The 26882-nt window shown below is 42.1% G+C and overlaps 4 protein-coding genes and 1 long non-coding RNA gene across 6 annotated transcripts in view; 2 read left to right on the top strand and 3 right to left on the bottom strand.

Annotated features, from left to right (window-relative positions):
* Positions 1–528: 528 nt before the first annotated feature.
* LOC127358943 (asialoglycoprotein receptor 1) lies at positions 529–7118 on the bottom strand. Of its 2 annotated transcripts, none has more exons than XM_051392532.1 (9): positions 6959–7118; positions 5171–5244; positions 4524–4616; positions 4143–4211; positions 2230–2295; positions 2049–2141; positions 1799–1953; positions 1459–1568; positions 529–1363 (listed from the first exon to the last, which is right to left on the bottom strand). In XM_051392532.1, exons 1-9 carry the CDS (start codon positions 7084–7086, stop codon positions 1213–1215), a joined length of 939 nt encoding a protein of 312 aa, XP_051248492.1. In that variant the 5' UTR covers positions 7087–7118; the 3' UTR covers positions 529–1212. The 2 variants fall into 2 exon arrangements, with proteins under 2 accessions (XP_051248492.1, XP_051248491.1); XM_051392531.1 differs by having other exon boundaries at positions 4524–4637; positions 6959–7117.
* Positions 7119–8115: 997 nt separating this feature from the next.
* Positions 8116–8854, bottom strand: LOC127358945 (uncharacterized). The gene is made up of 3 exons (XR_007882568.1): positions 8665–8854; positions 8309–8469; positions 8116–8137 (listed from the first exon to the last, which is right to left on the bottom strand). It is a non-coding gene; the product is annotated as an uncharacterized LOC127358945 (long non-coding RNA).
* Positions 8855–9068: 214 nt separating this feature from the next.
* On the bottom strand, positions 9069–11062 carry LOC127358944 (cytochrome b5 domain-containing protein 1). Its single transcript, XM_051392533.1, has 4 exons — positions 10817–11062; positions 10173–10249; positions 9877–10095; positions 9069–9371 (listed from the first exon to the last, which is right to left on the bottom strand). Exons 1-4 carry the CDS (start codon positions 10935–10937, stop codon positions 9141–9143), a joined length of 648 nt encoding a protein of 215 aa, XP_051248493.1. The 5' UTR covers positions 10938–11062; the 3' UTR covers positions 9069–9140.
* An 837-nt stretch (positions 11063–11899) lies between these two features.
* On the top strand, positions 11900–25522 carry plod3 (procollagen-lysine, 2-oxoglutarate 5-dioxygenase 3). Its single transcript, XM_051392529.1, has 19 exons — positions 11900–12114; positions 14658–14749; positions 15072–15208; positions 17167–17330; positions 18023–18135; positions 18369–18432; positions 18708–18805; positions 19616–19717; positions 19803–19934; positions 20037–20158; positions 20628–20732; positions 22216–22341; positions 22527–22668; positions 22822–22935; positions 23027–23098; positions 23217–23321; positions 23427–23573; positions 23893–24018; positions 24260–25522. The coding sequence occupies exons 1-19, from the start codon at positions 12030–12032 to the stop codon at positions 24413–24415; spliced, it is 2202 nt and encodes a 733-aa protein (XP_051248489.1). The 5' UTR covers positions 11900–12029; the 3' UTR covers positions 24416–25522.
* A 684-nt stretch (positions 25523–26206) lies between these two features.
* The window catches only part of znhit1 (zinc finger, HIT-type containing 1), a 5880-nt gene continuing 5204 nt past the window's right edge, over positions 26207–26882 (top strand). Inside the window, exon 1 of the mRNA XM_051392627.1 lies at positions 26207–26370. Within this exon, the coding sequence (XP_051248587.1) occupies positions 26346–26370 (25 nt within the window). The 5' untranslated portion in view covers positions 26207–26345. The remainder of the gene's footprint in view (positions 26371–26882) is intronic.

The raw sequence follows: 26882 nt of genomic DNA, 5'->3' as shown, positions 1-26882 counted from the left end.
AATCAGAAAACACGTCTGTTGTAAAAGTTGTAAAAGCCTTCAGATTATCCACTGTCAAACAATCTGTACATTTAAAGGGGTTTCCTGTTTATTAGATTATTTCTGTATTTTTTAAATTCATGTAATAAAATTAAGAAAATATCCTGTGAATTTACGTGTCGAATGTAAAATAATGTGAAAAATGTTATTGTCGCGTTAAATAATGATAAAATAACTGCTTATTTAAAGAAAATGAAAAATATATGTTTAAATAAAAAGTTAAAATACTAAATATATTTTTTCACAGATATTTGCTGTTTATTTAATAGAGTGAACATAGAACTGGTAATTTCATTAATCATTAATACACTTACACTTATGTAAAATGTGAGACAATTAAGTAGTAGTAGTAACTTTAATGTATTAGTTAGTTAACTGACAGATATGTTGTATAATGATGGAAGTTGAATAAATGTTGTTTATCAGTGTATAAGGTAAACTGTCCAAATACAGTTGTTATCAGTGTAAACAGCAATAATTACTGTAATCTCACAGATAATGACTTTTATTACAGTTCTATAACTTTTAACATTCACATTAAAATAATAACAATCCAATAATAACAGCACTCTGCTGGAAATGTATTTGTATTATAGCAGTGTTCGTCTGTATTTATAGGTAGTTTCATTGTTTTTACAGTGTAAATATCTTTAATTAAACATTAAAAAGACAAAACTGTATTTTTAAGAGTCAGCTTTACAGTTTCTGTTGTTCCTGGTTCAGTTGTATGAAACCTTCAGTGCAGGTGGACAGACTCAACATGGAACCAACAGATATTAATGTGAAACTTCCCCAGTTGATTATTCTTATTATGACAGTTATTAAACACACAACATGAAGTAAATACATTTATATTTTGGATGTTTTCCTTCCACTAGTCTGAAAGCAGATATATGGAAGCAAAATAGGCCAAAATCTCAGAATGTTTTTTGATTTAAAGTCTTAAACTGTTGATTCTTCGGAGCAGTTGAAGTATATTTGTGAGACAGCTGAGGTTGAAAGTGCAGTTGGCATTAAAAGAAGCTGAAGTGTGAAGAACATTCGTAGTTCCTACTGAGAGATTTTATTGGACAAACAGTAATTTGTGTTCATCATTATTTATCTGTGATTCAATCTACGATGTGTTTGCTGTCCGTAGGAGATCCGAACACTCTGTGGCGGTTTGGTTTTCACTCAGATGCGCTGGCTGTGTTTCTGGCAGATGTAGCGCATCTTGGTGTCACAGTACACGTCGTTGAGGCGTCCGATGCTGTCAAGGTGAGCGCAGTCTTGATATCTGGGGCCGTGACTTCTCCAGCCGTCAGGCTGCCCGGGCAACCAGCGCCTGGAAACCAGGAAGTTAAATTAAGTAAAGTAATTTAAGTTCTACTTCCATAAATCGACTTCTGCTTTTAGAAACGCAGTCATCAGAGCTCGTACCTGCGGTCCATCCTGTACTGGTTCCCGTTGACCCACTCCCACTGTCTACTCCTCCAGTTCGACAGACCGATCCAGAAGAGTTGAGAATTTGTATGGCGGGTCACAAAGTTCTGAACAGACAGACCATTTTATTTTCAGTACAGTAGAAATGTCCTTCAGAGAAACCAAGAGAATACTTTTACACTTTTACTTGAGTAAAGAAAGTTTGACTGATCCATCGTTAGTGTTTGAGGACTCTTCAACCTGTTGGTGGCGCTGGAGGAGTTTCATCCTCTGGGGACCAAGAACTACATCACAGACAGACAGACAGACAGACAGACAGACAGACAGGCTGTCTCACCCATGCCTTGTCCGTGAGCAGGATGACCAAGTGACCTTCGTTTTTCTCACACCAGACTCTGGAGTCGTTCCAGGACAGAACCGTGGTGCTGAAATAATAACAGTCCGACTCATACTGCGCCCAACCCACCGGACAGCAGCCGTCCCTCACTGAGCCTGAGAGACAGACAGACAGACAGACAGACAGTGAGAGGGTCTGTCTGTGTGTAAATGTGGACTGTGAATGTACCACTGTGTGTGTGTGTGTGTACTGTTGTTGATGATGCGTTCGAGGTAACATTTGAGTGAAGCGACGGTCCTGCTGAGAGAATCCACGACGGACAGATGCTTCATGGCCTCCGCCACTGAAATCACACACACACATTAATACAGCGTCATTATGGATCAATAATTACTGCCTCATCCTGGTACTTAATGCGGGTAAAGACTGACCCGTGTTCAGCTGGTTGTTGCTGTTATCCACAGCAACCTGCAGCAGCTCAACCGCTTTAGCTGTTTCTGGAAAGAGACACAGGAAGTATTTAGCATATTAGCATGTTGAGTAAATCCACATTTTATCTGTTAATCCTTAAATCTCCTCGTTAACAGCGCCGCCAACAAACGTACCCGGAAAATAACGTTAGTATCCGCAATGTTATTTGGACCATTAGCTCCATGCTACTAACTAGCTCGTTGTTTACAGGTCAGCCCGTCAGCCAACACCCTGAAGCAACCGACGCCAGACCCACACCGCGACGCCAAGACACAGCTAACCCCAGTTAGCTTAGCTACAGTTAGCTAGCTGGATGCCTCTGCCTCGCTCCACTGGCTAGCGTTAGCTTTGTACTGTTAGCATTATTTATTGTTGGCTAAAATCAGAATATATAAGTTAGCATCATAACGTTAGCAAGCAAGCTAACGTTATCCAGCTAACAGACAGTTGTTGATTTTGGTTTTGCTCTGTGTTGTGGACTTGTTGGACTCTGGTTGGACTCTGTGTTGTGACTCTGTGTTGACTCTTTAGCTAACTCTGTTTACAATCTTGTTAGACACTATGTTCCACTCTGTGTTAGCATTAATGTTAGCTTTGACTCTTTTGGACTCTGTGTTGGACTCTGTGTTGTGGACTCTGTGCTTGTGTTGGACTCTGTTGTGGACTCTGTGTTGTGGACTCTGTGTTGGACTCTGTGTTGTGGACTCTGTGTTGTGGACTCTGTGTTGTGGACTCTGTGTTGGACTCTGTGTTGTGGACTCTGTGTGGTGGACTCTGTGTTGTGGACTCTGTGTGGTGGACTCTGTGTTGTGGACTCTGTGTTGTGGACTCTGTGTGGTGGACTCTGTGTTGGATCTGTGTTGGACTCTGTGTTGTGGACTCTGTGTTGGACTCTGTGTTGGTCTGTGTTTGGACTCTGTGTGGTGGACTCTGTGTTGTGGACTCTGTGTTGTGGACTCTGTGTTGTGGACTTGTTGTGGACTCTTGGACTCTGTGTTGTGGACTCTGTGTTGGACTCTGTGTTGTGGACTCTGTGTTGTGGACTCTGTGTTGTGGACTCTGTGTTTGTGTTGTGGACTCTGTGTTGTGGACTCTGTGTTGGACTCTGTGTTGTGGACTCTGTGTTGTGGACTCTGTGTTGGACTCTGTTTGGACTTGTGGACTCTGTGTGGTGGACTCTGTGTTGTTGGACTCTGTGTTGTGGACTCTGTGTTGGACTCTGTGTTGTGGACTCTGTGTGGTGGACTCTGTGTTGTGGACTCTGTGTTGTGGACTGTGTGTTGGACTCTGTGTTGTGGACTCTGTGTTGGACTCTGTGTTGGACTCTGTGTTGTGGACTCTGTGTTGGACTCTGTGTTGTGGACTCTGTGTTGGACTCTGTGTTGTGGACTCTGTTGTGGACTCTGTGTTGTGGACTCTGTGTGGTGGACTCTGTGTGTTGGACTTTGTTGTGGACTCTGTGTGGTGGACTCTGTGTTGTGGATCTGTTGTGGACTCTGTGTTGTGGACTCTGTGTTGTGGACTCTGTGTTGGACTCTGTGTTGTGGACTCTGTGTTGTGGACTCTGTGTTGTGGACTCTGTGTTGTGGACTCTGTTGTGGACTCTGTGTTGTGGATCTGTGTTGGACTCTGTGTTGTGGACTCTGTGTTGTGGACTCTGTGTTGGACTCTGTGTTGTGGACTCTGTGTTGGACTCTGTGTGTGTGGACTCTGTGTTGTGGACTCTGTGTTGTGGACTCTGTGTTGGACTCTGTGTTGGACTCTGTGTTGTGGACTCTGTGTTGTGGACTCTGTGTTGGACTCTGTGTTGGACAGCAGAGGGACAAAGCTCCACTACAACCTGTTCACTCTCTGGTTGTTGTGTTTGTGTTACCTTGGGCCTGCTGCATCGAGGCGTTCAGGGACTGCTCCATAGAGGAAAAACGGTTCGACGTCTTCACATCTGATCACACACACACACACACACACACACACACACACACACACACACACACACACACACACACACACACACACATTCATTTATGACTTTTAAATCATTTTCAGATGCTGAACTCTGTGTGTTCATTTTATTTAGTTTTAATTCGTTATTTAAGATATAAAAAGGGCGTCAACTCTGTTCACGACTCGACTCGTATCCTGATGTTTATTATTTTCAGGAAGTGGAGATGTCCATCTTTGTGTGTGTGTGTGTGTGTGTGTGTGTGTGTGTGTGTGTGTGTGTGTGTGTGTGTGTGTGTGTGTGTGCGCTCACTGCTGACTGCCAGCACTATGATCAGGATCAGGGCAACTGCAGCGACTACAGCTGTGACAGCAGGAAGCAACCAGCGTCTGAACCTGGAGAATCCTGAGAGAAAGACAGGAGGGTCTGAAAGACAGACAGACAGACAGGTAGAGAGAGAGAGAGAGAGAGAGAGACAGACAGACAGGCAGGCAGACAGACAGACAGGTAGAGAGAGAGAGAGGGACAGTTTGTAGACAATATAAAGAGAATATCAAGTCAGAGTCAGAATCGTTTTATCAGGAATTTGCTTAAAGAAACTAAAACAATATAAAATAAAGAGGAAACAATATGATATTATATATATTATTTAAATAAATAAACAATCTGTACGTTTAGATTCTAAAATGTAAATAATTCTATATATTTCTGTGTAAAATAGCCCAAAGAAATAAAACTATCATCAATGTACTTTAAAGATTTAGTGACATCTAGTGGTGAAGTTGCAGATTGCAGTAACTGAACACCACTCGCGTCTGTATTTGAGGACCTGGGAATGAGAACGGACTGTGAGGTGTAAAGTCAGAAGATTCAACAACTGGACTATTTCTCACGTAACCACAGAGAGAGAGACAGACAGACAGACAGACAGACAGACAGAAAGACAGACAGACAGGTACCTTTGGTCCACAGTGAGTCTCCGTCTGTTTGTTTCTCATAAGGGAAGTCTGTCATCATGACGATGTCTCTCCTCCTGTTGGAGACAGATCTGATTAACTCAAAGTCTAACGTCTTCATCAGTCTGCAGTCACAGTCTTCATCAGTCTCACAGTCTTCATCAGTCTGCAGTCACAGTCTTCATCAGTCTCACAGCCTTCATCAGTCTCACAGTCTTCATCAGTCTGCAGTCACAGTCTTCATCAGTCTCACAGTCTTCATCAGTCTACAGTCTCAGTCTTCATCAGTCTCACAGTCTTCATCAGTCAGCAGTCACAGTCTTCATTAGTCTGCAGTCACAGTCTTCATCAGTCTCACAGTCTTCATCAGTCAGCAGTCACACAGATCTTAAAACAGACTGCATGAACATTACAACATATATCCTCATGATTACGACATCCTGATCCTACCAGATACTTTCTCATAGTTCAGAGTTTATCTCATATAAGATATATATCTTTATATATCTATACATCTATATATATATATATATATATATATATATATATATATCTTATATATACATCTATATATATATCTATATATATCTATATACATCTATATATATCTATATATATATCTATATATCTATATATATATAGACGGAGATATTCTACAGACGGAGATATTCAACAGGAGGAGGACAGAAAGCTCCCACAAAGTGTGTGTGTGTGTGTGTGTGTGTGTGTGTGTGTATGTGTGTGTGTGTGTGTGTGAGTGTGTGTGTGTGTGTGTGTGTGTTTGTGTGTGTGTGTGTGTGTGTGTGTGTGTGTGTGTGTGAGTGTGTGTGTGTGCGACCACAACAACTTTTCCTCAGATTTGACCAATCATTGTTGAGACATCCATCACCAACTCACTTCCTGGTTTTAGTTGTGCTGATGAAATCATGAACATCTTACATTACCAGCAGTAATGTTATTTATAATAATATTTTATATTTAATATATAATATATAATATATAAAATCTAATATATATAACTGCTGCAGACCTGCAGGGACTCTCTGATGTTCTGTGTGAACATGAGCAACATTTTTACTTTCTTCTGTAATTTCAGTGAAAATAAAAACATCTCAACCTGAATCACAATGTTTTAGAAATGCATCTTTTTTCCGAATTTGACCTTTTAAGGCAGAATCTTGGAGGGAACTGATCAATAACAATAAACCATCTGTGGAGAGATTCGATCAATAGCTCCAGAGCTGCTTCTGATATTCACTCATCCAACAGAGAGAGACATTAGAGACACTGTAGGTGAAACTAATTATAATAACTGGACAGACTTTAAAGTTAAACATTAAACAGAAAACAAGTGAAAATAACAAACACTGAAAAATTACTTTCATATCAAAATAATAATAATAATAATATGAATAATATGAATAACAATCAGTGAAGATAACATTTATTATCTCATCATCATTGGATTTAAAGATTACAGTGACAGCGTCCGACATCTCTTCACAATCTAATCTAATGACATTATAACTTTATAAATATATAATAATATAACTTTATAAATATATAACAATATAACGTTATAACTTTATAAATATATAATAACTTTATAAATATATAACAATATAACTTTATAAATATATAACAATATAACTTTATAAATATATAATAACTTTATAAATATATAATAACTTTATAAATATATAATAACTTTATAAATATATAACAATATAACTTTATAAATATATAACAATATAACTTTATAAGAACTATATCTCACACACACTCACTCACCTCGTTGATGTCTCTGCAGAAACAGTCCCACACAGGAGGAGGAAGAGGAGGAGATTGCTATCCCTGTGCTTCCTCCTCCCTCGTACAAACTGTCCACTCATCACTTTACAAACGTTTCTGAATTTCATAACATTTCATTTATTCCTCCAAATCCGGCTGAGATTCGCAGACGTCAGGTTTCACAGCTTCCCTTTTTATTCTGACTCATTGTTCCGGAAGACAAACTGATCTTCAGTCGCCGCTTCCTCAAACCAACGATCGCAGTAAACAAACTGTGAACGAGCTTTAATGCTGCGTTCCATTTGTCTCTTAAACTTAAACTCATTTCACCGAGACACGCCCCCTTTTGGTCGTAATATCAGCCGTCCCACTCGGGGCTCCTCACAGTTCACCGAGCTGAACGGAGGGAACGTACAACTCGCAAAACAAAGATGGCAGCGCCCATATTAAGATGTATTTTCTTTGTATTTGTACTATGTTGGTCGTTTTAATGTCGATTTTTTTTGGTTTACTTTGCTGCTTTAGTCCGGTCATCAGTTTATGCATTGCACGGTGTTGCTGTGCTGCAATACAATGTAAAGTTTTGTTTTCGAGCTGGTTTGCTAAATAGGCTAATGTAGCTAACAATAACACTAGCCTGCCCCTGGTTGCCCCTGGAGGCCCCTGGTTGCCCCTGGTGGGCCCTGGAGGCCCCTGGTGAACCCTGGTGGGCCCTGGTGGACCCTGGTGGACCCTGGTGACTACTGGAGGCCCCTGGTGGCTCGAGACAAACGCCACAGCACTTGTTGAAATTGAAATAGGTGAAAATGGCAAAATATTATTGAAATGTAAAACTTGCAATAACAGAATTACTTTTAGGGCTCTATCTTGCACTCAGCACAATTGACTTTGTACACTGGCGCTTGTATAATTCCTATTTTGCACTCGACGCACATTGGAATTTTCCCTCCACCGATGCACGTCCTTAAATTAGGGAATGAACTTGTGCTCCGGGGGGCGGTTCAACGAAAAGAGGAGGCGTGTTCCGGTGCAAACGTTCCCTGGTGCTATTTTGCTGTTTCAGAAAACAATTCCACCACAGACCAGGAAAAACCTAGTCTAAAGTCAGTGGCGAGGACCTCTGACTCTATATTAAAGGACCTCTGACTCTAAAGGACCTCTGACTCTGTATTAAAGGACCTCTGACTCTAAAGGACCTCTGACTCTGTATTAAAGGACCTCTGACTCTATATTAAAGGACCTCTGACTCTGTATTAAAGGACCTCTGACTCTGTATTAAAGGACCTCTGACTCTGTATTAAAGGACCTCTGACTCTGTATTAAAGGACCTCTGACTCTATATTAAAGGACCTCTGACTCTATATTAAAGGACCTCTGACTCTGTATTAAAGGACCTCTGACTCTAAAGGACCTCTGACTCTGTATTAAAGGACCTCTGACTCTATATTAAAGGACCTCTGACTCTAAAGGACCTCTGACTCTGTATTAAAGGACCTCTGACTCTAAAGGACCTCTGACTCTATATTAAGGACCTCTGACTCTAAAGGACCTCTGACTCTATATTAAAGGACCTCTGACTCTATATTAAAGGACCTCTGACTCTAAAGGACCTCTGACTCTGTATTAAGGACCTCTGACTCTAAAGGACCTCTGACTCTATATTAAGGACCTCTGACTCTAAGGCCTCTGACTCTGTATTAAAGGACCTCTGACTCTGTATTAAAGGACCTCTGACTCTGTATTAAAGGACCTCTGACTCTATATTAAAGGACCTCTGACTCTGTATTAAAGGCTACTGTAGAAACATCTGTAGAAGAGGACCCGCTCCCTCTGTAGATGAAGACGTCTCACTCTAAGCTAACAAACACAATGATTCTTATTTTAAGGTGATTAAACACTAATGAAAATATACATATGAATATTGTATTAATGTGACACACTGGAGCTTTAAAACTAATATTCCAATACTTGAATCAATAATGTGAATAAAGTAATCTATTCCTTCCACCCCATTAAAACTCCAGACTCTATCAATATTTCATAAACACGTCATTGTTTTTATGTTTTGCATCCATTGTTAACTATGGGAACAATATGACTGAGGAAGAGATTTTAAAAGGTATTTTTTTATTGAATGTGGACAAACTGATCTCTAATCTCTGTTGAGGTCAGAGGTCAGAGGTCAGCCCTCGGTGAGGTCGTCGTTGTAGTGGAGGAGGATGGCGGGGGTGAAGAGGTCTCGGTCCAGTCGCAGCTGCTGGAGCTTGAGGTCGTCGTCCAGGACGTCGTTCTCTGCGAGCGTCCTGCTCATGTCCAGAGTCGCTCCGCCGTGTTTCCAGGTGTAACTGCAGGCGTGGGAGTTGTAGTCCAGGTAACGCTGGAGGATCTCCGCCAGAGTCTCCTCCGAACACACCTGAGGAAGGAACAGGCTAACGTTATGGGAATTTTAACTTCTAACTAGCTCAGTGTGTAGGGAACCGGAGGGTCGCCGGTTCAAATCCCACAGGCCACAATATGGAGTGTGGTAGCTGGAGAGGTGCCAGTTTCACCTCCTGTGCACTGCCGAGGTGCCCTTGAGCAAGGCAACCTAACCCCAAAACCAGCTCATGGGGCGCTGGTAATGTTGCAGCACCATCACTCCACCATCTCTCTTCCCCTTGCATGTCCACAGTGCATGAAGTGTGTATTTCAGCCTGTGTGTGTGTGTGTATAAAAAAGAACAATAAAGTATATCTTCTTCTTCTTCTTCTTCTTAGCAGCTTCAACATTTTGTTTTTCCCTCAGTGAAACAGTTCCTGGTGGACTAAACTGTGTTTAAAATGTCAATCACAGTAATGTTTTATATCTGGGAGTCGTTGTATAAACCGGTCGGGCGGTGGGCGGAGCTACTAGCGTCCAGGTGAGTGATGACAGTTCACCTGCAGTTGCTGCTCCTGTGACGTCAGCGTGTTGATGACTCGTATCCACCTGGTTTTGGCGGACAGCAGTCCCACCTGGAACCGCTCGTCCCTCCACCAGGGCCGGCCGATGTCGCTGTCCCAGTCGGAGCGAGGGCCGGCGGGGGGAACGTGCACGAAGCGCCCCCTGGGGGTGTAGTACCTCACGCAGTTAGTCAGCGGATCCACATACTTCAGCACCTGAGGACAGAGGACAGACAGGTGAGGCGGGAGCAGAGCTGCTCACTGATTGGTCGGTTGGGTGGAGTAGCGCTCACGTCTTCAGTTTCAGGGTCGAACCAGCAGCTGATGTCTTTCCCTGCACACTCCAGGATGGGTAACAGCAGCGCGTCGCCTGCAGACCACACACACCTTATTATTATTATAGTTCATATATATGAGGAGTTTGTTATAAATTATATATATATAAGTTTATACAGGATATACAGCTGAAACTTTTTTTTATTTTTATTTTGCCTCACTAGTTTCATAATCAATGAGATAAGATACGATAAGATAATTCCTTTATTTATCCCCCTAAGGAGAAATTCAGGTTGACACAGCATCAAAAGGGCAAAGCAGCACAAAAACAGAAAACAAAGAATATCACAGTAGAAATACTGTTAATATTATTAATATTAGAAGATCTAGAACTATAAATTAAAGTATATACACTATTTGCTGTTCAAGTAGGACATGGAGTCCAAAATATGAGCAGAAAATTAAACTTGACTAAAACTATAAAAATTAAACCTAAACTAAAACTACTAAAGAGGAAATTAAATATAAATAGTGCAAAAGGTTTGTGTGTTGTAGGGTGGAGTTCTAAACCAGTCTGTATCTGCTGGATTAATGGAGAAAGTAATCATTAAACTGAGTTATTAGTTATTAATTCATCCCCCCAGCAGCAGCTGTGACTCACCGGAGTGCTGCTCTATCAGCGGGGTCAGGTCGCACACTTTGCCCAGGAAGGACACCCACAGGTCGGCCGCAGTGTTGTGAGCAGCCACCTCATTGGGAGTGAAGTACCGCAGTCTCTCCATCTCTCTCCCGCAGTTAGCTCATGTTTAAACCCGCAACAACGCGGTTTTTATCCGGATTAAAGCAGACAAACTCTCGGTCTGCGGCCGGAGTCCCGTTACTATGGCAACAAGCGTCAGGGGGCGGGGCCGTGGACGTGTTGTTCTGACGTAAGGTGGGTTAGGGTTTTTTAAATGTATTTATTTGTTTTTATTTTATATTTCCTTTTATAAAGATGTGTTGTTATTCTACTTTCTATGATCAGTATAACAAGATAATTACATTTATATTAAATAACAACAACAACAACAATAATAATAATAACAATCAAAAATCATAGAAAACAAATGAAAGTTTGTATCTTCGTTCGAACTTAAAGAAAGATTATTACATTTATATTCAAATAATGTAATAATAATAATAATAATAATAATAATAATAATAATAATAATGATACATATAATAATATGAATAAAATAATATGAGCAGTATTTGTTACAGTTGGATAGCGGTGTGGTTCTGTAGTTGTAATAATAATAATAATAATAATAATAATAATAATAATACTAATTATTAAAGTAGTGATATAATATATATAATAAGTCATAATGATTATATAAAGATATAAATATATGAAGAATTGAAAGAAATGTCCATCAGCTCCGCCCCCTCTCTCTCTCTCTCTCTCTCTCTCCCGCTCCCTCCATGCTGTCCCTATGTCTCTCTCTCTCTCTCTCAGGAATGCATCAGACGTGGCAAAGATTCACTTTCTCCATCTTTCACGAACTTTCTGCAGAAAAACCTCCGAAACCCTCTCCTTTCCATCTGTCCTCCTCTGATTGGCTGCTGCGGAGCCGCTCCGGCGCGCTGATTGCTCAGTGTCACCCGTCAATCAAACTCTCTGGCTTCTGATTGGCTGACAGTCCGACGGAACGGGCGGGCGGAGTTTTTTTCCCTGGCTTGTTGACATCTGTTGGAGCGGAAGATATCGCGAGATTTGAAGCGAGCTTTGAGAGCGGAGAGCTGATGGAGTGAAGAGAGGAGAAAGAGAGGAGAAAGAGAGGAGTTCACCGTCAGAACAGAGCCGTGAACGGGGGTTATTTTATACAGCAGCCATGTTTTCATGTCGTCTTCTCTGCCTGTTGGCTCTCGCCGTCCTCCAGAGCTCCGTGTCTGCCGAACAGCGGAGGCTCTCTGCAGGTAAGGCCGCTCCGGAGGGTCCCCTGCCCGGCCAGGCGGACCACCCTGACCCGCTGGAGCTGCCTGGCTCTGGGTCTCTCTCTCTTCGCTAACTGTTGCTGATTAACTCACATTTAAATCTCAGTAACTAACCTGAAAGCTGCATATATTAACTAATAAGCAGTGGTTGTTTGGAGTTTATAAAGTTTAACTAGTTTTAACTGTAACTTTACCTAACTTTCAGCCCGGAGGCTAATTAGCAAGAATTCAAGACTGTTTATTTTCATTATTGTGTAATTTATATTCTCTATTAACGTTTAATTGTTTAAAAATGGGCTCTTTTAAAACGTTAAAGGTGTTAACAAAGTGAATAAGTCTTTAAACTGCCTCTGTCCAGCACATATTCCACTAAAGTGATCAGCTGATAATCAATATTTGAATTGATTTTCTGTGCTAACTTTGTGAGGAATAATAAACTGATATCCGGCCGGAGGATTGTAGTGCTCCCCTTCATTAACACAAACTCATTTATGTTAGAAGGAGTCAGTGTTAATCACGTTTTCTGTGTTTGCTGCAGTTAAATCCTTCATTTTGCAGCCGTAGTCTGGTGCATTGTGGTCTTTGAAGTCCCTGACACATGTTCAGAGGTAGAGCTCAGGGAACTTTCCAGACTCTGAATCACTGCCCACATCTGTACTGCAGTCTGTCATCAATGTACATACTGTGTGTTTAAGTGTCCTGTTCCACTTCCACTCCTCATATAGTTTCCAGAGTTTAAAGCTGATCTTAAATACATATAATATAATATATTCATATAATTAATATATATATATATATATATTATATATATAATATAATATATATAATAATATAATGTGTGTGTGTTTACCATCAGTGGTTCATTCAGTGCGATACTTTAGAGTCAAACAGCGTCCACACAGTGAGCATCCCCACTGCTCACACAGCTCATAACAATAAAATATAACATCAATAAATAATCAACAGGAAAAACTATAAATAAATAAATAAATACACTTTTATTTCCAGTGGGACAACAGCATCATTTCCTGTTAGTACATCATGTTTACTGTGTGTGTGTGTGTGTGTGTGTGTGTGTGTGTTTATGTGTGTGTGTGTGTGTGTGTGTGTGTGTGGGTGTGGGCGTGTGGACAGCTGTGTGTGTTTACTGTGTGTGTGTGTGTGTGTGTGTGTGTGTGTATTTACTGTGTGTGTGTGTGTGCGTGTGTGTGTGCGTGTGTGCGTGTGTGTGTGTGTGTGTGTCTGTGTGTGTGTGTGTGTGTGTGTGTGTGTGTGTGTGTGTGTGTGTGTGTGTGTGTGTGTGTGTGGGGACAGCTGTGTGTATTTACTGTGTGTGTGTGTGTGTGTGTGTCTGTGTCTGTGTCTGTGTGTGTGTGTCTGTGTGGACAGCTGTGTGTGTGTGTGTGTGTGTGTGTGTGTGTGTGTGTGTGTGTGTGTGTTTGGCGGGGGTTCGCTCTCTGACACTAAACAGTTGTCCTGTATCTTCACTACTGAACAGAAAGTAACTACAGATACTTCCTCACATTGATCCTAAACTCTAATATATCCCATAATATCTGATCCTTCCAGACGCTGCTACTGTACAACAATCAATACCTTTATTTACTATATGGTATACAAACTCACAGCCACGTGGGAACAATCCACATTGTGATCAATCCAAATAAAATCATGTATCGAATATCCAACGTTGAGTGTTGTTACATCGTTACAGCTAATCTACATCATGTTGCTACATCACAGCTCTCAGATATTGATCCAGCGATCAGTAATCAGTGATCAATGAGTGTGTTCTTTATCACACACACACGTTAGTGACTGAAGGAAACCTGCAGAAACCGAGCACAAGGAGGCTTTTGTCACCATACACACTCTCTCTCTCTCTCTCTCTCTCTCTCTCTCTCCTTCTGCCTCCCCCTTCATCCCCTTCAACTGCTCCTCACCTCGCTAACCTCTCGGAGGTATTTCTGAGGGAATTTCACTCCCACCAAATTCCTCGACAGCCTGGAGGGAGGGAGAGAGGGAGAGAGGGAAAGAGAGAGAGAGGGGGGGAGAGAGAGAGGCTGGGTTGGATGGAGGGAGGGAGAGAGGGAGGGAGGGGGGGGGAGGAGAGGGAGGGAGGGAGGGAGAAGAGAGAGGGAGAGGGAGAGGAGAGGGAGGGAGGGAGGGAGGGAGGCAGGGAGAGAGGGAGAGTTAATGTCAGTCTCCTGGAGGGTTGTAGTAATCGAGTATTTCCATTTAATGATACTTTATACTTTTACTCTATTACTTCTCTTATTAACTACAAAACATTTTAAATAAAAATGTATAAAGTTTTTAGTTTTTAAGTCATTGATCTGATCAGCTTCCTGTGGATTCAGTTATTGATTAGCTATCTGATCAGCTTCCTGTGGATTCAGTTATTGATTAGCTATCTGATCAGCTTCCTGTGGATTCAGTTATTGATTAGCTATCTGATCAGCTTCCTGTGGATTCAGTTATTGATTAGCTATCTGATCGCCTCGTCTGTGTGTGTGTGTGTGCAGAAAATCTGCTGGTGATCACCGCGGCAACCGAGGAGACCGACGGCTTCACCCGCTTCATGAGGACGGCCCGAGAGTTCAACTACACCGTCAGGGTGAGTGTGGGTCCGACCGACAGGGCTGATGGGAAATGTAGTCAACAACAGAGAAACAGGAAAATAATAAAGCAGATATTTATTTATATTATCTTCACGTGCAGGTTTGTTTGTTTGTTTGTTTGTTTGTTTGTTTGTTTGTTTGTTTGTTCAGTGTGATATCTGCAGACTGTTAACGTTGGCTCGTGTGTTAGCTCGTTCACACTGCACTTAGTTCGTGTGGCTTCAGGTGAGAACTGGAGGAATCAACCTGATGATGATGATGATGATGTGTGTGTGTGTGTGTGTGTGTGTGTGTGTGTGTGTGTGTGTGTGCGCGCAGGTCCTGGGTCTGGGGGAGGACTGGAAGGGGGGTGACGTGGCTCGGACGGTGGGCGGAGGTCAGAAGGTCAGATGGTTGAAGAAGGAACTGCTCAAACACTCTGACAAGAAGGACATGGTCGTCATGTTTGTGGACAGGTAACACCCACCTGTCTGTGTGTTTGTGTGTTTTTTTGTGTGTGTGTGTGTGTGTGTGTGTGTGTGTGTGTGTGTGTGTGTGTGTGTGTGTGTGTGTGTAAGTAAGTAAGTAAGTAAGTAAAACTTTATTTATATAGCACCTTTTTGACACAGAGATCCAAAGTGCTTTCCAAACAACAAATAAAACATTACACACACAAGCACAAACATATGGAGCATGTAAAAACCAACAAAGGAAGATAGAACAAGAGGAAGGGATAAATTAAAAGAGACACGACAGAAGACAAAACAAACAGGGAGATCTATAAAAGGCCTGTAGAGGATTAAAACAGTCCACAGATTCAGTGAATCTGAGTGATTGGGGAAGACTGTTCCACAATGTTGGAGCTAAAACAGCAAAGGTCACCTTTAGTTTTACCGTTGTGGAACAGATAAAAGGCAGAGATTTGAGGAGCGGAGTGGCCGAGGAGTGGAATGAGGAACAAGGAGATCTGAAATGTAACTGGGAACAAGGTCATAAAGTGTCTTATATGTAATCAGAAAGATCTTATTATTGATTCTGAATTTTACAGGAAGCCAATGAAGGGCTGCAAGGACAGGAGTAATGTGGGACCAACGGCTGGTTCTGGTTAAAAGTCTGGCGGCTGCATTTTGGACTAACTGTAATCGGTTTAAGGAAGCCTGACTGAGGCACGTGTAGAGAGAGTTAGAGTAATCTAGACAGGAGAAAATGAAGCTGTGAATTAATTGTTCCAGATCACTGGAGGACAGGAATCTTTTGATTTTTGCTATATTTCGTAGCTGCAGGAAACAGGACTGGACAAGTTTTGTGACATAAAGGTCAAATGTCATATGCTGGTCGAAGATGATACCCAGATTCTGAGCAGTGGGTTTGATATTAGTGCGTAGTGGTCCAATAAACTGATCAACTGCAGTGACAAGTTATCAGGGCCAAATAAAATGATTTCTTTTTGATTTAAGTGGAGAAAATAAGAGACATCCGTCTTTGGTGGCGTTAAACACTCATGGGAGGACGTTGATTCGATTATTGGGTTTCCAAAGTGATCTGTGTATCATCCACATAACGTGACTGAACTAATGACCCAGAGGAGCATTAGGACAGAACCGGACCAAGAACCGACCCCTGAGGGACACCACACAGCGGGGGAAACATGATTATTAATGCAGACATTAAAGACTCCATTAGACAAATAGGAATGAAACCAGTTTAAGGCTGTACATTCTTTTGTGTGTTTGTGTGTGTGTGTGTGTGTTTGTGTGTGTGTGTGTGTGTGTGTGTGTGTGTGTGTGTGTGTGTGTGTGTGTGTGTGTAATATAACTCTGTCCTCATTTCTCTTTGTATTTTCCCTTTTTAGTGCTTCTCCTCGTCTCTTTGTTCTCGTGTTCTCTTCGTTGTCTCTTCGTTGTCTCTTTGTTGTTCTGTCCTCAATAAGTAATCTGACTCACCTGTGCCCACACACACACACACACACACACACACACACACACACACACAGAACAAAGGTTGGTTGCCGGTAGCGATAGGAATCACCTGAACAGTAGCTTCAATCTCAGAGTTAAAGGACGTCAAGGAGGGAAAACCAGGAAATATTTCCTCCATAAAACCTGACCCAGTTCCACCAGAATCACTGAGTACTATAGAGCAGCTCTATAACCAGCCACACAGTCGAACAGTAGCTAGCTAATGTAGCCATAAAGTAATGCTAAATAGCAAGAGAGAAAGCGTTTGATTGGACGCAGCATTAGTACACGCCCCCGAGTGCAGGATCAGTCATCAAATACTTATATTGATTATCGGGTAACACTGATGACAGACCTCTGGACAGGAAGACGTCCTGGGATCAGTTAGAGTGGAAGTAGAGAGGACTCAGAGTCTCAGGACGCTCTGTGGACTCTAACTGACCTCGAGCTCAACCATGTCCCGTCTCTGTCTGCAGCTACGACGTGATCTTCGCATCCGGTCCGGAGGAGCTGCTGTCCAAGTTTTCCCGTCTGGGTCACAGAGTGGTTTTCTCAGCCGAGGGATTCTGCTGGCCCGACCAGAGGCTGGCCTCCAAATACCCAGAGGTGCATGCTGGGAAACGCTACCTCAACTCCGGAGGTAAGAGGAAATCAACCGTCAGGGTTCAGATCATTATTATAGTGTAATGTGGGGACACCTTCATTCACTGAGTTAGTCAGAGAGCGGCAACGTAAACTGCTGTTAATCCCTGTGCCGTCAACGCGTGTCCATGAAATGTTGTTGTTATTGTCAGTGTCTGACAGCATTATGGAAAGGATCCCTACAGAGAGAGACCTTTAGTTTAACCACAAACAGCCGTAATATCACTATCACTCTCCACCAGACTCCAGAGACACAAACACTCATTTTACCTTCATTAAAGTGGACAGAAACAGAATCAAACTGATTAAAGCGTCTCTGTTAGTGTTTCCAACAATCACCAACTCTGGTTTGGTGGAAAGAAATAAGAAGATAATTTAGTTTTATTTAAAGTAATGTTGTGTTTATAGAAACTCTTATTTACCTGTAAGTCATGTGACAAGTATAAGTCTAAGTTTGTATATAATAATCATGAAGATAAAGATAAAATGTAACAAATATAAATAAATTATTTAATATTAAATATTAAGATTTTACTCTCCGCCATCGTCTGCTTGAGCGTCACACACAGCACTTCATAGACGAACAGTGTAGCTTAGCATTAGCCTGCAGCTGCTTTTCAACTTGATGCCAATGTCAGACACAGAACTGAAAACCTGTCTGTCTGTCTGTCTGTCTGTCTGTCTGTTCAGGGTTCATCGGCTTCGCCTCAGACCTCAGTACGATCGTCCAGCAGTGGAAGTACAAAGACAACGATGACGACCAGCTTTTCTACACCAGAATCTACCTGGACAAGATACAGAGGGTAAACTCATTAATCTAACTGACTAATAACTCATTAATAACTCATTAATCTAACTGAATAATAACTCATTAATCTAACTGACTAATAACTCATTAATCTAACTGACTAATAACTCATTAATCTAACTCATTATGACCCAGAGACCCTCAGTACTTCCATTAATAACTAATTAACTGTTTAAACAACAACAACAACAACAAACAGATGATGCTGATGTTGATTTGTGTCTTCAGACCAAGTACAACATGACTCTGGATCACCGTTCCCGAATCTTCCAAAACCTGAACGGAGCTGTTGGTGAGACACACACACAGACACACACAGACACACACACAGACACACACACACACACACACACACACACACACACACACACACACACACACACACACACACACACACACACACACAGACACACACACACACACACACACACACACACACACACACACACACACACACACACACACACACACACTGACTGTGGTTCTGAATCAGCTCCCAGTTTCTGTCACAATAATCTCATTCACCGGATCATGAAGCCGTAACCTGAACGTGTCTCTGTCTGACAGATGAAGTCGTCCTGAAGTTTGAGAGGGCAAAGGTCAGAGCGAGGAACGTCGCCTACGACACGCTTCCTGTCGTCATCCACGGCAACGGCCCCACCAAGGTAACGGCGGATCGCGGCCCTCGGGCCAGAACTCCCTGCAGTGTGTGCAGCTCCTGAGGCTCTCACTGTTTGGTCTGCGGACACGATGCTGTGGGTTTAAATTACAGCTCAGAGTTATTGAACACAACAACAACGTAGGAACCCTCTCATTGGATAACTAACAGTGGCAGAAAAACCTCACCGCTGTCCCTGTTTGTTCACACGCTGCTGAACACACAGCGGACAGAGACAGAGCTTTAACTCTCTCAGCAGTGAACTCATAGCATTCAGTGTGAGCTGCTAACAGCTAATGTATTACACTGCTAATGGAGACAAAGTGTAAACAAATATATATATTCTTATATTCAATAGTCTATTGGGGATTACCAACTACACATTTTTACACAAAAGTCTGATTTCACATTGAAAAAGAGAAACTACGGTGGCTGCAAAACTCATGAAGACCATCACAATGTTTTTGTGTATTTTCGGTGCGTTGAGCTGGACGGACTCACTGAGAATGAGCTGTCAATCACAAGGTAGCCCCGCCCTAAAGCATACCCTGCTTTATGGTCTGTTTTACTCTAAATGAGAGCATCAGTTACTAAATGAACATCATGCTGTATGGAAGAAGACTGAAACTAGAGACTGAGACCAGAAACTCATCAGGAAACTGTTTACTGAGCTCATTAATCTCCATAAGACTCAATACTATGAGAGTGGAGCTGCCCCCTGCTGGCTGTTAGAGACACTGCAGCTTTAACACACTTATACTACTGTCAGTGAGGTCACAGTGTGTGTGTGTGTGTGTGTGTGTGTGTGTGTGTGCAGCTGCAGCTGAACTACCTGGGTAACTACGTACCGACGGCGTGGACCTTTGAGAACGGCTGTGGGATCTGCGATGACGACCTGCTGCTGTTGAACGACGCTCCCGTACGTACGGCGGCCTGACGGCGCTCAGCTCATCACTGTTGTTTTATCTCGTCACGGTGTTTAAAATGTGTGTGCGTGTGTTCAGGACGAGGAGATGCCTCTGGTGTACGTCGCTGTGTTCATCGAACACGCCACACCCTTCATGGAGGAGTTCTTGGACCGACTGACGACCCTCAACTACCCGCCAGAGAGGATCCGCCTCTTCATCCACAACAACGTAGGACCCAAACAGAACACACGTATTCTGATCTGATCTGATCTGATCTCCTCTGATCTCCTCTGTCCTGTCCTGATCTGTTGACGTCTGTCTGTGGTCCAGGTTGTGTACCACGAGCGCCACATCCAGAAGTTCTGGGAGCGTTACAGAGCGCTGTTCCCCGACGCCCTGCTGGTCGGACCCGAGGAGAACCTGAAGGAGAACAAGGCCAGAAACATGGCTGTGTGAGTGGAGATGTTCCAGATGAATATTATGACGGTTTCAGCTCCTCAGGTGTGAACTGATGATCAGCAGAGAACCTGGAGGTCTGATGGACGACTATCTGTAGTGTTTGATGTAATCAATAAATAATTGTTTCCGTCCTGTTTTCAACACAGGTTGAATTCAACGTACTACTACTAACTCCTGTCTCTACAGCTGTACGGCTTCAGCTAACAAATAATTGAACCTACAAACTTCAACATACGACTAAACTAAATCCATTTAAAGTTAAAATGAGGCGGAACCAAATAATTCCAGCTGTTCCTGTCCAGAGTTTATTTATAGGTCTACGATAATAAACCACCATTAAGGTCTGATTGTTGCCTGGAGCACTCGCTGCTGTTAGACAGGGCAAATGATTGTGATTCAACAGTGTGTGTATATATAGATATTAATGTGTGTGTGTGTGTGTGTGTGTGTGTGTGTGTGCAGCGAGGCCTGTAAGAAGGATCCACAGTGTGATTACTACTTCAGCATCGACTCCGACGTGGCCCTGACCAACGTCGACACACTGAGGATACTGATCGAGGAAAACAAGTACGGACACACACACACTATATACCCTATAGCCCCGACTAATACCCTCCACAGCTTCTATATACCCTATAGCCCCGACTAATACCCTCCACAGCTTCTACAGTCAGGTCCATAAATATTGGGACATCGACACAATTCTAATCTTTTTGGCTCTATACACCACCACAATGGATTTGAATTGAAACGAAGAAGATGTGCTTTAACTGCAGAGTTCATTTCAAGTGTGCTATTTGCATATGGAATCTGTTGCTGTCAACTCTCAACATGAGATCCAAAGAGCTGTCACTATCAGTGAAGCAAGCCATCATTAAGCTGAAAAATCAAAACAAACCCATCAGAGAGATAGCAAAAACATTAGGTGTGGCCAGATCAACAGTTTGGAACATTCTTAAAAAGAAAGAAGCGAGTGAGCTCAGCAACACCAAAAGACCCGGAAGACCACGGAAAACAACTGTGGTGGATGACCGAAGAATTCTTTCCCTGGTGAAGAAAACACCCTTCACAACAGTTGGCCAGATCAAGAACACTCTCCAGGAGGTAGGTGTATATGTGTCAAAGTCAACAATCAAGAGAAGACTTCACCAGAGTGAATACAGTACAGTACAATACAGTTCACCACAAGATGTAAACCATTGGTGAGCCTCAAAAACAGGAAGGCCAGATTAGAGTTTGCCAAACATCATCTAAAAAAGCCTTCACAGTTCTGGAACAACATCCTATGGACAGATGAGACAACGATCAATGGGAAGAGAAGAGTATGGAGAAGGAAAGGATCCAAAGCATACCACCTCATCAGTGAAGCATGGTGGTGGTAGTGTCATGGGCATGTATGGCTGCCAATGGAACTGGTTCCCTTGTATTTATTGATGATGTGACTGCTGACAAAAGCAGCAGGATGAATTCAGAAGTGTTTCGGGCAATATTATCTGCTCATATTCAGCCAAATGCTTCAGAACTCATTGGACGGCACTTCACAGTGCAGATGGACAATGACCCGAAGCATACTGCGAAAGCAACCAAAGAGTTTTTTAAGGCAAAGAAGTGGAATGTTATGCAATGGCCAAGTCAATCACCTGACCTGAATCCGATTGAGCATGCATTTCACTTGCTGAAGACAAAACTGAAGGGAAAATGCCCCAAGAACAAGCAGGAACTGAAGACAGTCGCAGCAGAGGCCTGGCAGAGCATCACCAGGGATGAAAGCCAGCGTCTGGTGATGTCTGTGTGTTCCAGACTTCAGGCGGTAATTGACTGCAAAGGATTTGCAACCAAGTATTAAAACGTGAAAGTTTGATTTATGATTGTTAATTTGTCCCATTACCTTTGGTCCCTTAAAAAACATATACAAACTGTTGTTATTCCTACACGGTTCACCTGATTTGGATGTAAATACCCTCAAATTAAAGCTTCCTCTTACTGAGAGGAATTAATGTGTTTTAAGTTTTCTTTTTGTTTGTTTGTTGTTTTTAATGTCCTCCCTCAGGTCAGTTATAGCTCCAATGTTGTCCCGACACGGGAAACTGTGGAGTAACTTCTGGGGCGCTCTGAGTCCTGAAGGATACTACTCCAGATCTGAAGACTACATCGAGATCGTCCAGGCAAAGAGGATGTGAGCACACACACACACACACACACACACACACACACACACACACACACACACACACACACACACACACACGCACACACACACACACAGTCCGTGTCACAGCACAGGTGAGGTGGTTAATGTCTAACTGTGTGTGTGTGTGTGTGTGTGTGTGTGTGTGTGTGTGTGTGTGTGTGTGTGTGCAGCGGACTGTGGAACGTGCCGTACATCACTCAGGCCTACCTGATCAAAGGCAGCGTGCTGCGGTCCAAACTGTCCCAGGTGAGCCTGTACGTGGACCAGGAGATGGACCCTGACATGGTCTTCTGCAGGACCATCAGAGACCAGGTAACACCTCACACCTACAACAGGTTCACACTGCCTACAACCGCACGTTAGATTGTCCAACAATATCATCAATACCTCTTTATTAAAGCTGGTCTGTGTGTCTGTCTGTCTGTCTGTGTGTCTGTGTCTCTGTCTGTCTGTGTGTGTCCACAGGGAGTCTTCATGTTTGTGTCCAACCGCGATGAGTTTGGTCGTCTGGTGGCGTCGTCCAACTTCAACACATCCAGACTGCACCCCGACATGTGGCAGATCTTCGATAACCCTGTGGTCAGAGACACACACACACACACACACACACACACACACACACACTGTGGACACACTGGCTGAACGAGTGTGTGTGTGTGTGTGTTTGCAGGACTGGAAGGAGAAGTATGTGAATGAGAACTACTCCAGGATCTTTGAAGACGAGAAGAACTTTGTGCAGCAGGTATCAAACTGTTTTATTGAGCTCAGAGTTCTGATCTATACCTCACCGATAATGAACCAATACTGAACCAATAATGAGCCGATAATGAGCCAATACTGATCTGAAGTGTGTGTCTCAGCCCTGTCCAGATGTGTACTGGTTCCCAGCCTTCTCAGAGAAGATGTGTGATCACCTGGTGGAGACCATGGAGCACAACGGTGAATGGTCTGGAGGCTCTCACAAGGTAACCCTTCTGTCTGTCTTCCTGTCTGTCTGTCTGTCTGCAGTGAGTATTGATATGTCTGTCTGTATGCAGTGAGTATTGATCTGTCTGTCTCTCTGCGTTCAGGACGAGCGTCTGGCCGGTGGTTATGAGAACGTCCCGACTGTGGACATCCACATGACTCAGATCGGCTTTGAGAAGGAGTGGCTCAAGTTCCTAAAGGAGTACATCGTCCCCGTCACCGAGAAACTCTACCCCGGATATTTCCCCAAGGTACCGAACCGACACCGCGCCGACACTTTAGTGCCACCAGATAAAACGGTGCCTTCAGGTCCTCTGAAATAATGAGAATCAGAAATACTTACAGGGGGAAATTACTTTGGTTACAACTCCAAATCTACATACAACATATTTACATACAGAGTTCAACTTGAACTGAAGGAAGACTTTATTTTTAATATAGAACACTTCTTAAGTTGGTAGAGATGGAAGTCACTGAGTTTACATCATATTCATATATATTGTGTGTGTGTGTGTGTGTGTGTGTCTGTGTGTCTGTGTGTCTTGTGTGTGTGTCTGTGTGTGTGTGCAGGCTCAGGCCATCATGAACTTTGTGGTTCGTTATCGTCCCGACGAGCAGCCGTCTCTGCGACCGCATCACGACTCCTCCACCTTCACCATCAACATCGCCCTGAACAGCAAGGGCGACGACTACGAGGTACACACACACACACACACACACACACACACACACTCACACTCACACTCACACACACACACACACACACACACACACACACACACACACTCACACACTCACACACTCAGACTCACAGTCAAGAAAATACCTGGAAATGTCCTAGAAACCCTGTTTACCTCTGTGTGTGTGTGTGTGTGTGTGTGTGTGTGTGTGTGTGTGTGTGTGTGTGTGTGTGTGTGTGTGTGTGTGTGTGTGTCAGGGTGGGGGCTGCAGGTTCCTGCGTTACGACTGTAAGGTGGAGTCTCCTAAGAAGGGCTGGTCCTTCATGCACCCTGGCCGCCTGACGCACTACCACGAGGGTCTGCCCACCACCAGAGGGACCAGATACATCATGGTGTCCTTCGTAGACCCCTAGTGTGTGTGTGTGTGTGTGTGTGTGTGTGAGAACGTTAGTCGACCTCATCATCACAGATGGAGACAGCCAGGACGGAGGATTATACGTGATGACCTTGAACACATCGTCTCAGAACATATCACAACTTCTTTTTCTGTCTCGTCTCTGATTGGACGATCCAGCTCACCTGTATCATTTCAGTGTGACCTCATCGCAGGTGTGACCGCTCAGAGTCAGAGGGGACATTTCAGAATAAGAGTCACTTTATTTACCTTCATTTTTAGTAACAAGACAAATGTGGCATTTCAAAATAAGAGTCTGTGGTGGAGGTTAAAATCACTTAAAGTCACCGTGCTGCCTTACCTGATTACACTACCTGGATCTATGCAAGTGTGTGTCTGTCTGTCTGTCTGTGTGTGTGTGTGTGTGTGTGTGTGTGTGTGTGTGTGTGTGTGTGTGTGTGTGTGTGTCTGTGTGTGTGTCTGTGTGTGTGTCTGTGTGTGTCTGTGTGTGTCTGTCTGTGTGTGTGTGTGTCTGTGTGTGTCTGTGTGTGTCTGTGTGTGTGTCTGTGTGTGTGTCTGTGTGTGTGTGTGTGACACTCGCTCACACTCTAATAGTGCCGTAGCTGCAGATTAGAGTTCCTGAATGTTTCACTGTTTCACTCCCTCCTGCAGCTTCTTGGTTCCCTCAGCGACTGAATGAGTTCAAACATTTCACAACAAACCAACCTTCATGAGAATGAATCGACTTACAGAGGATTATTTAGGATTATTAAGCTCCGATAAAGCTCCACAGGTTGCTTTGATTCCCCCCGAACAGCGAGTGTTCAATCAGGAGAGAAATCAGTGCGATAAAGAGATAAAATATGTTTGTAAAAGGGTTTAAAAGTATATTTTCTACCAAGGAGTGTGTAGTAAAAGTGTGTAAATGTTGAGGAGGTGAGAGATATTTTTAAACACTAATGGTTGTTGTTATATTTCATGTTTTCTTCTTCATTGTTTAGTGTTTCCATCATGTAGTCGAGTATTTCCACCGTCGACTCTCTGGCTTTGTACAAACTGCATTAAATTATTTGTTAATGACTGAGCGAATAAAGTTTTGAGATTTAAATAAACAATTTTACTGTGACAGCGGGGTGCGTTTGTTTTCTGTGTGTGGGGGGGGGCTGTGGAGCTGAGTGAACTTTAAAGTCTTTCAATAACTAAATAATTCATTAAAGTCAGACTCTACAGCAGGGACCAACGTACAACAACAACAACAAAACATCTCAAGCAGCTTCTGTACCAGCTTTATTATTTTATTATTAATATTATATTATTATTATATTATTTTTATCATATTATTATTATTATATTATTTTTATTATTATTATTATTATATTATATAATTATTATATTATTTGTATTATTTTATTATTATATTATATTATTATTATATTATTTTTATTATTTTATATTATATTATAATTATTACATTATATTATTATATTATTATTACATTATATTATTATTATTATATTATATTATTATTATTATATTATTATTATTATATTATATTATAATTATTATATTATTATTAATATATTATATTATTATATTATTATTATTATATTATTATTATTATATTATATTATATTATTATATTATATTATTATATTATTATTATTATATTATATTATATTATATTATAATTATTTAATGTGTGTTTCTGTCCACCAGGTGGCGACAGAGAGAAACGCGTTTCTGTTACGATCCCCTGTGGCTTTCCGTAGTAAAGAAAACCTCAGTAACACAGTGATTCAGTGTTTATGGAGGAATAAAAATAATAATAAAGTTTTTTTAACCATTAAAATCAATAATGAATAAACACAGCTGGGATGAAGCTATTCGCGCTTCGTCTGATTTGGCAAGAACCTCCGCGGCTGCCGTAGACCGGAAGTGAGACAACAAACATGGTGCTGGAGAAGAAAGCTTCCGGTGAGTCTGAGTTAATTTAAAGAGATTGAAACGTCATTAAAGGAGTAAAGTGTAAAGTTTGTGATTATAATAAAGTAAATAAAGTAAATAAATAATAAATAAACACAATAAAGGTGTGAAGGTGCGTTCACGGACTCTCGGTCCGCTGTTGTTCGTTAGCGGCGGTTCGCTCCACCAGAGTTCACTGAAGGAAGCTAACGTTTAAACTTTACTCCGGGTTATTAATGATACACGTTGTTTATTTTATTTATTTTATATATTGATAATTGTTGTGGGATTATGATCAATTCGGCGTTAAAAGTATTGTGAACAGTGAAAGTATTGTGAGTGAAATCCTCTTTTACTGATGTTTGATTCAGCTCAGTCTGTTATCATGGACCGTGATGTGTTCACGTACTATATAGATATATATAAACATATATTTATATGTTTCTATATAATGGCCAACTATATACAGGTCGTGTTGTGTGAGTTGAACAGAAATGAATAATGTATTAGCATTTATAAAGATA

This window comes from Dicentrarchus labrax, unplaced genomic scaffold (assembly GCF_905237075.1).
Source record: "Dicentrarchus labrax unplaced genomic scaffold, dlabrax2021, whole genome shotgun sequence".
NCBI classification, from domain to species: Eukaryota; Metazoa; Chordata; class Actinopteri; family Moronidae; genus Dicentrarchus; species Dicentrarchus labrax.
The sequence above is the reverse complement of the archived record's forward strand: the minus strand, read 5'-3'. Positions and strand labels throughout refer to the sequence as shown.

Coding starts and splice junctions, on each gene's coding strand:
- LOC127358943 (XM_051392531.1), bottom strand. CDS start 7,086: ATGAAATTCAGAAACGTTTGTAAAGTGATGAGTGGACAGTTTGTACGA. Junction 4,212..4,523: donor CATAGTGCTGGCAGTCAGCA/GTGAGCGCACAC, acceptor GTGTGTGATCAG/ATGTGAAGACGTCGAACCGT. Junction 1,364..1,458: donor CAGTACAGGATGGACCGCAG/GTACGAGCTCTG, acceptor CCTGGTTTCCAG/GCGCTGGTTGCCCGGGCAGC.
- LOC127358944 (XM_051392533.1), bottom strand. CDS start 10,937: ATGGAGAGACTGCGGTACTTCACTCCCAATGAGGTGGCTGCTCACAAC. Junction 10,250..10,816: donor GCTGATAGAGCAGCACTCCG/GTGAGTCACAGC, acceptor TGTGGTCTGCAG/GCGACGCGCTGCTGTTACCC. Junction 10,096..10,172: donor TCGACCCTGAAACTGAAGAC/GTGAGCGCTACT, acceptor CTCTGTCCTCAG/GTGCTGAAGTATGTGGATCC.
- plod3 (XM_051392529.1), top strand. CDS start 12,030: ATGTTTTCATGTCGTCTTCTCTGCCTGTTGGCTCTCGCCGTCCTCCAG. Junction 23,322..23,426: donor GGTCTGGAGGCTCTCACAAG/GTAACCCTTCTG, acceptor CTCTGCGTTCAG/GACGAGCGTCTGGCCGGTGG. Junction 23,574..23,892: donor ACCCCGGATATTTCCCCAAG/GTACCGAACCGA, acceptor GTGTGTGTGCAG/GCTCAGGCCATCATGAACTT.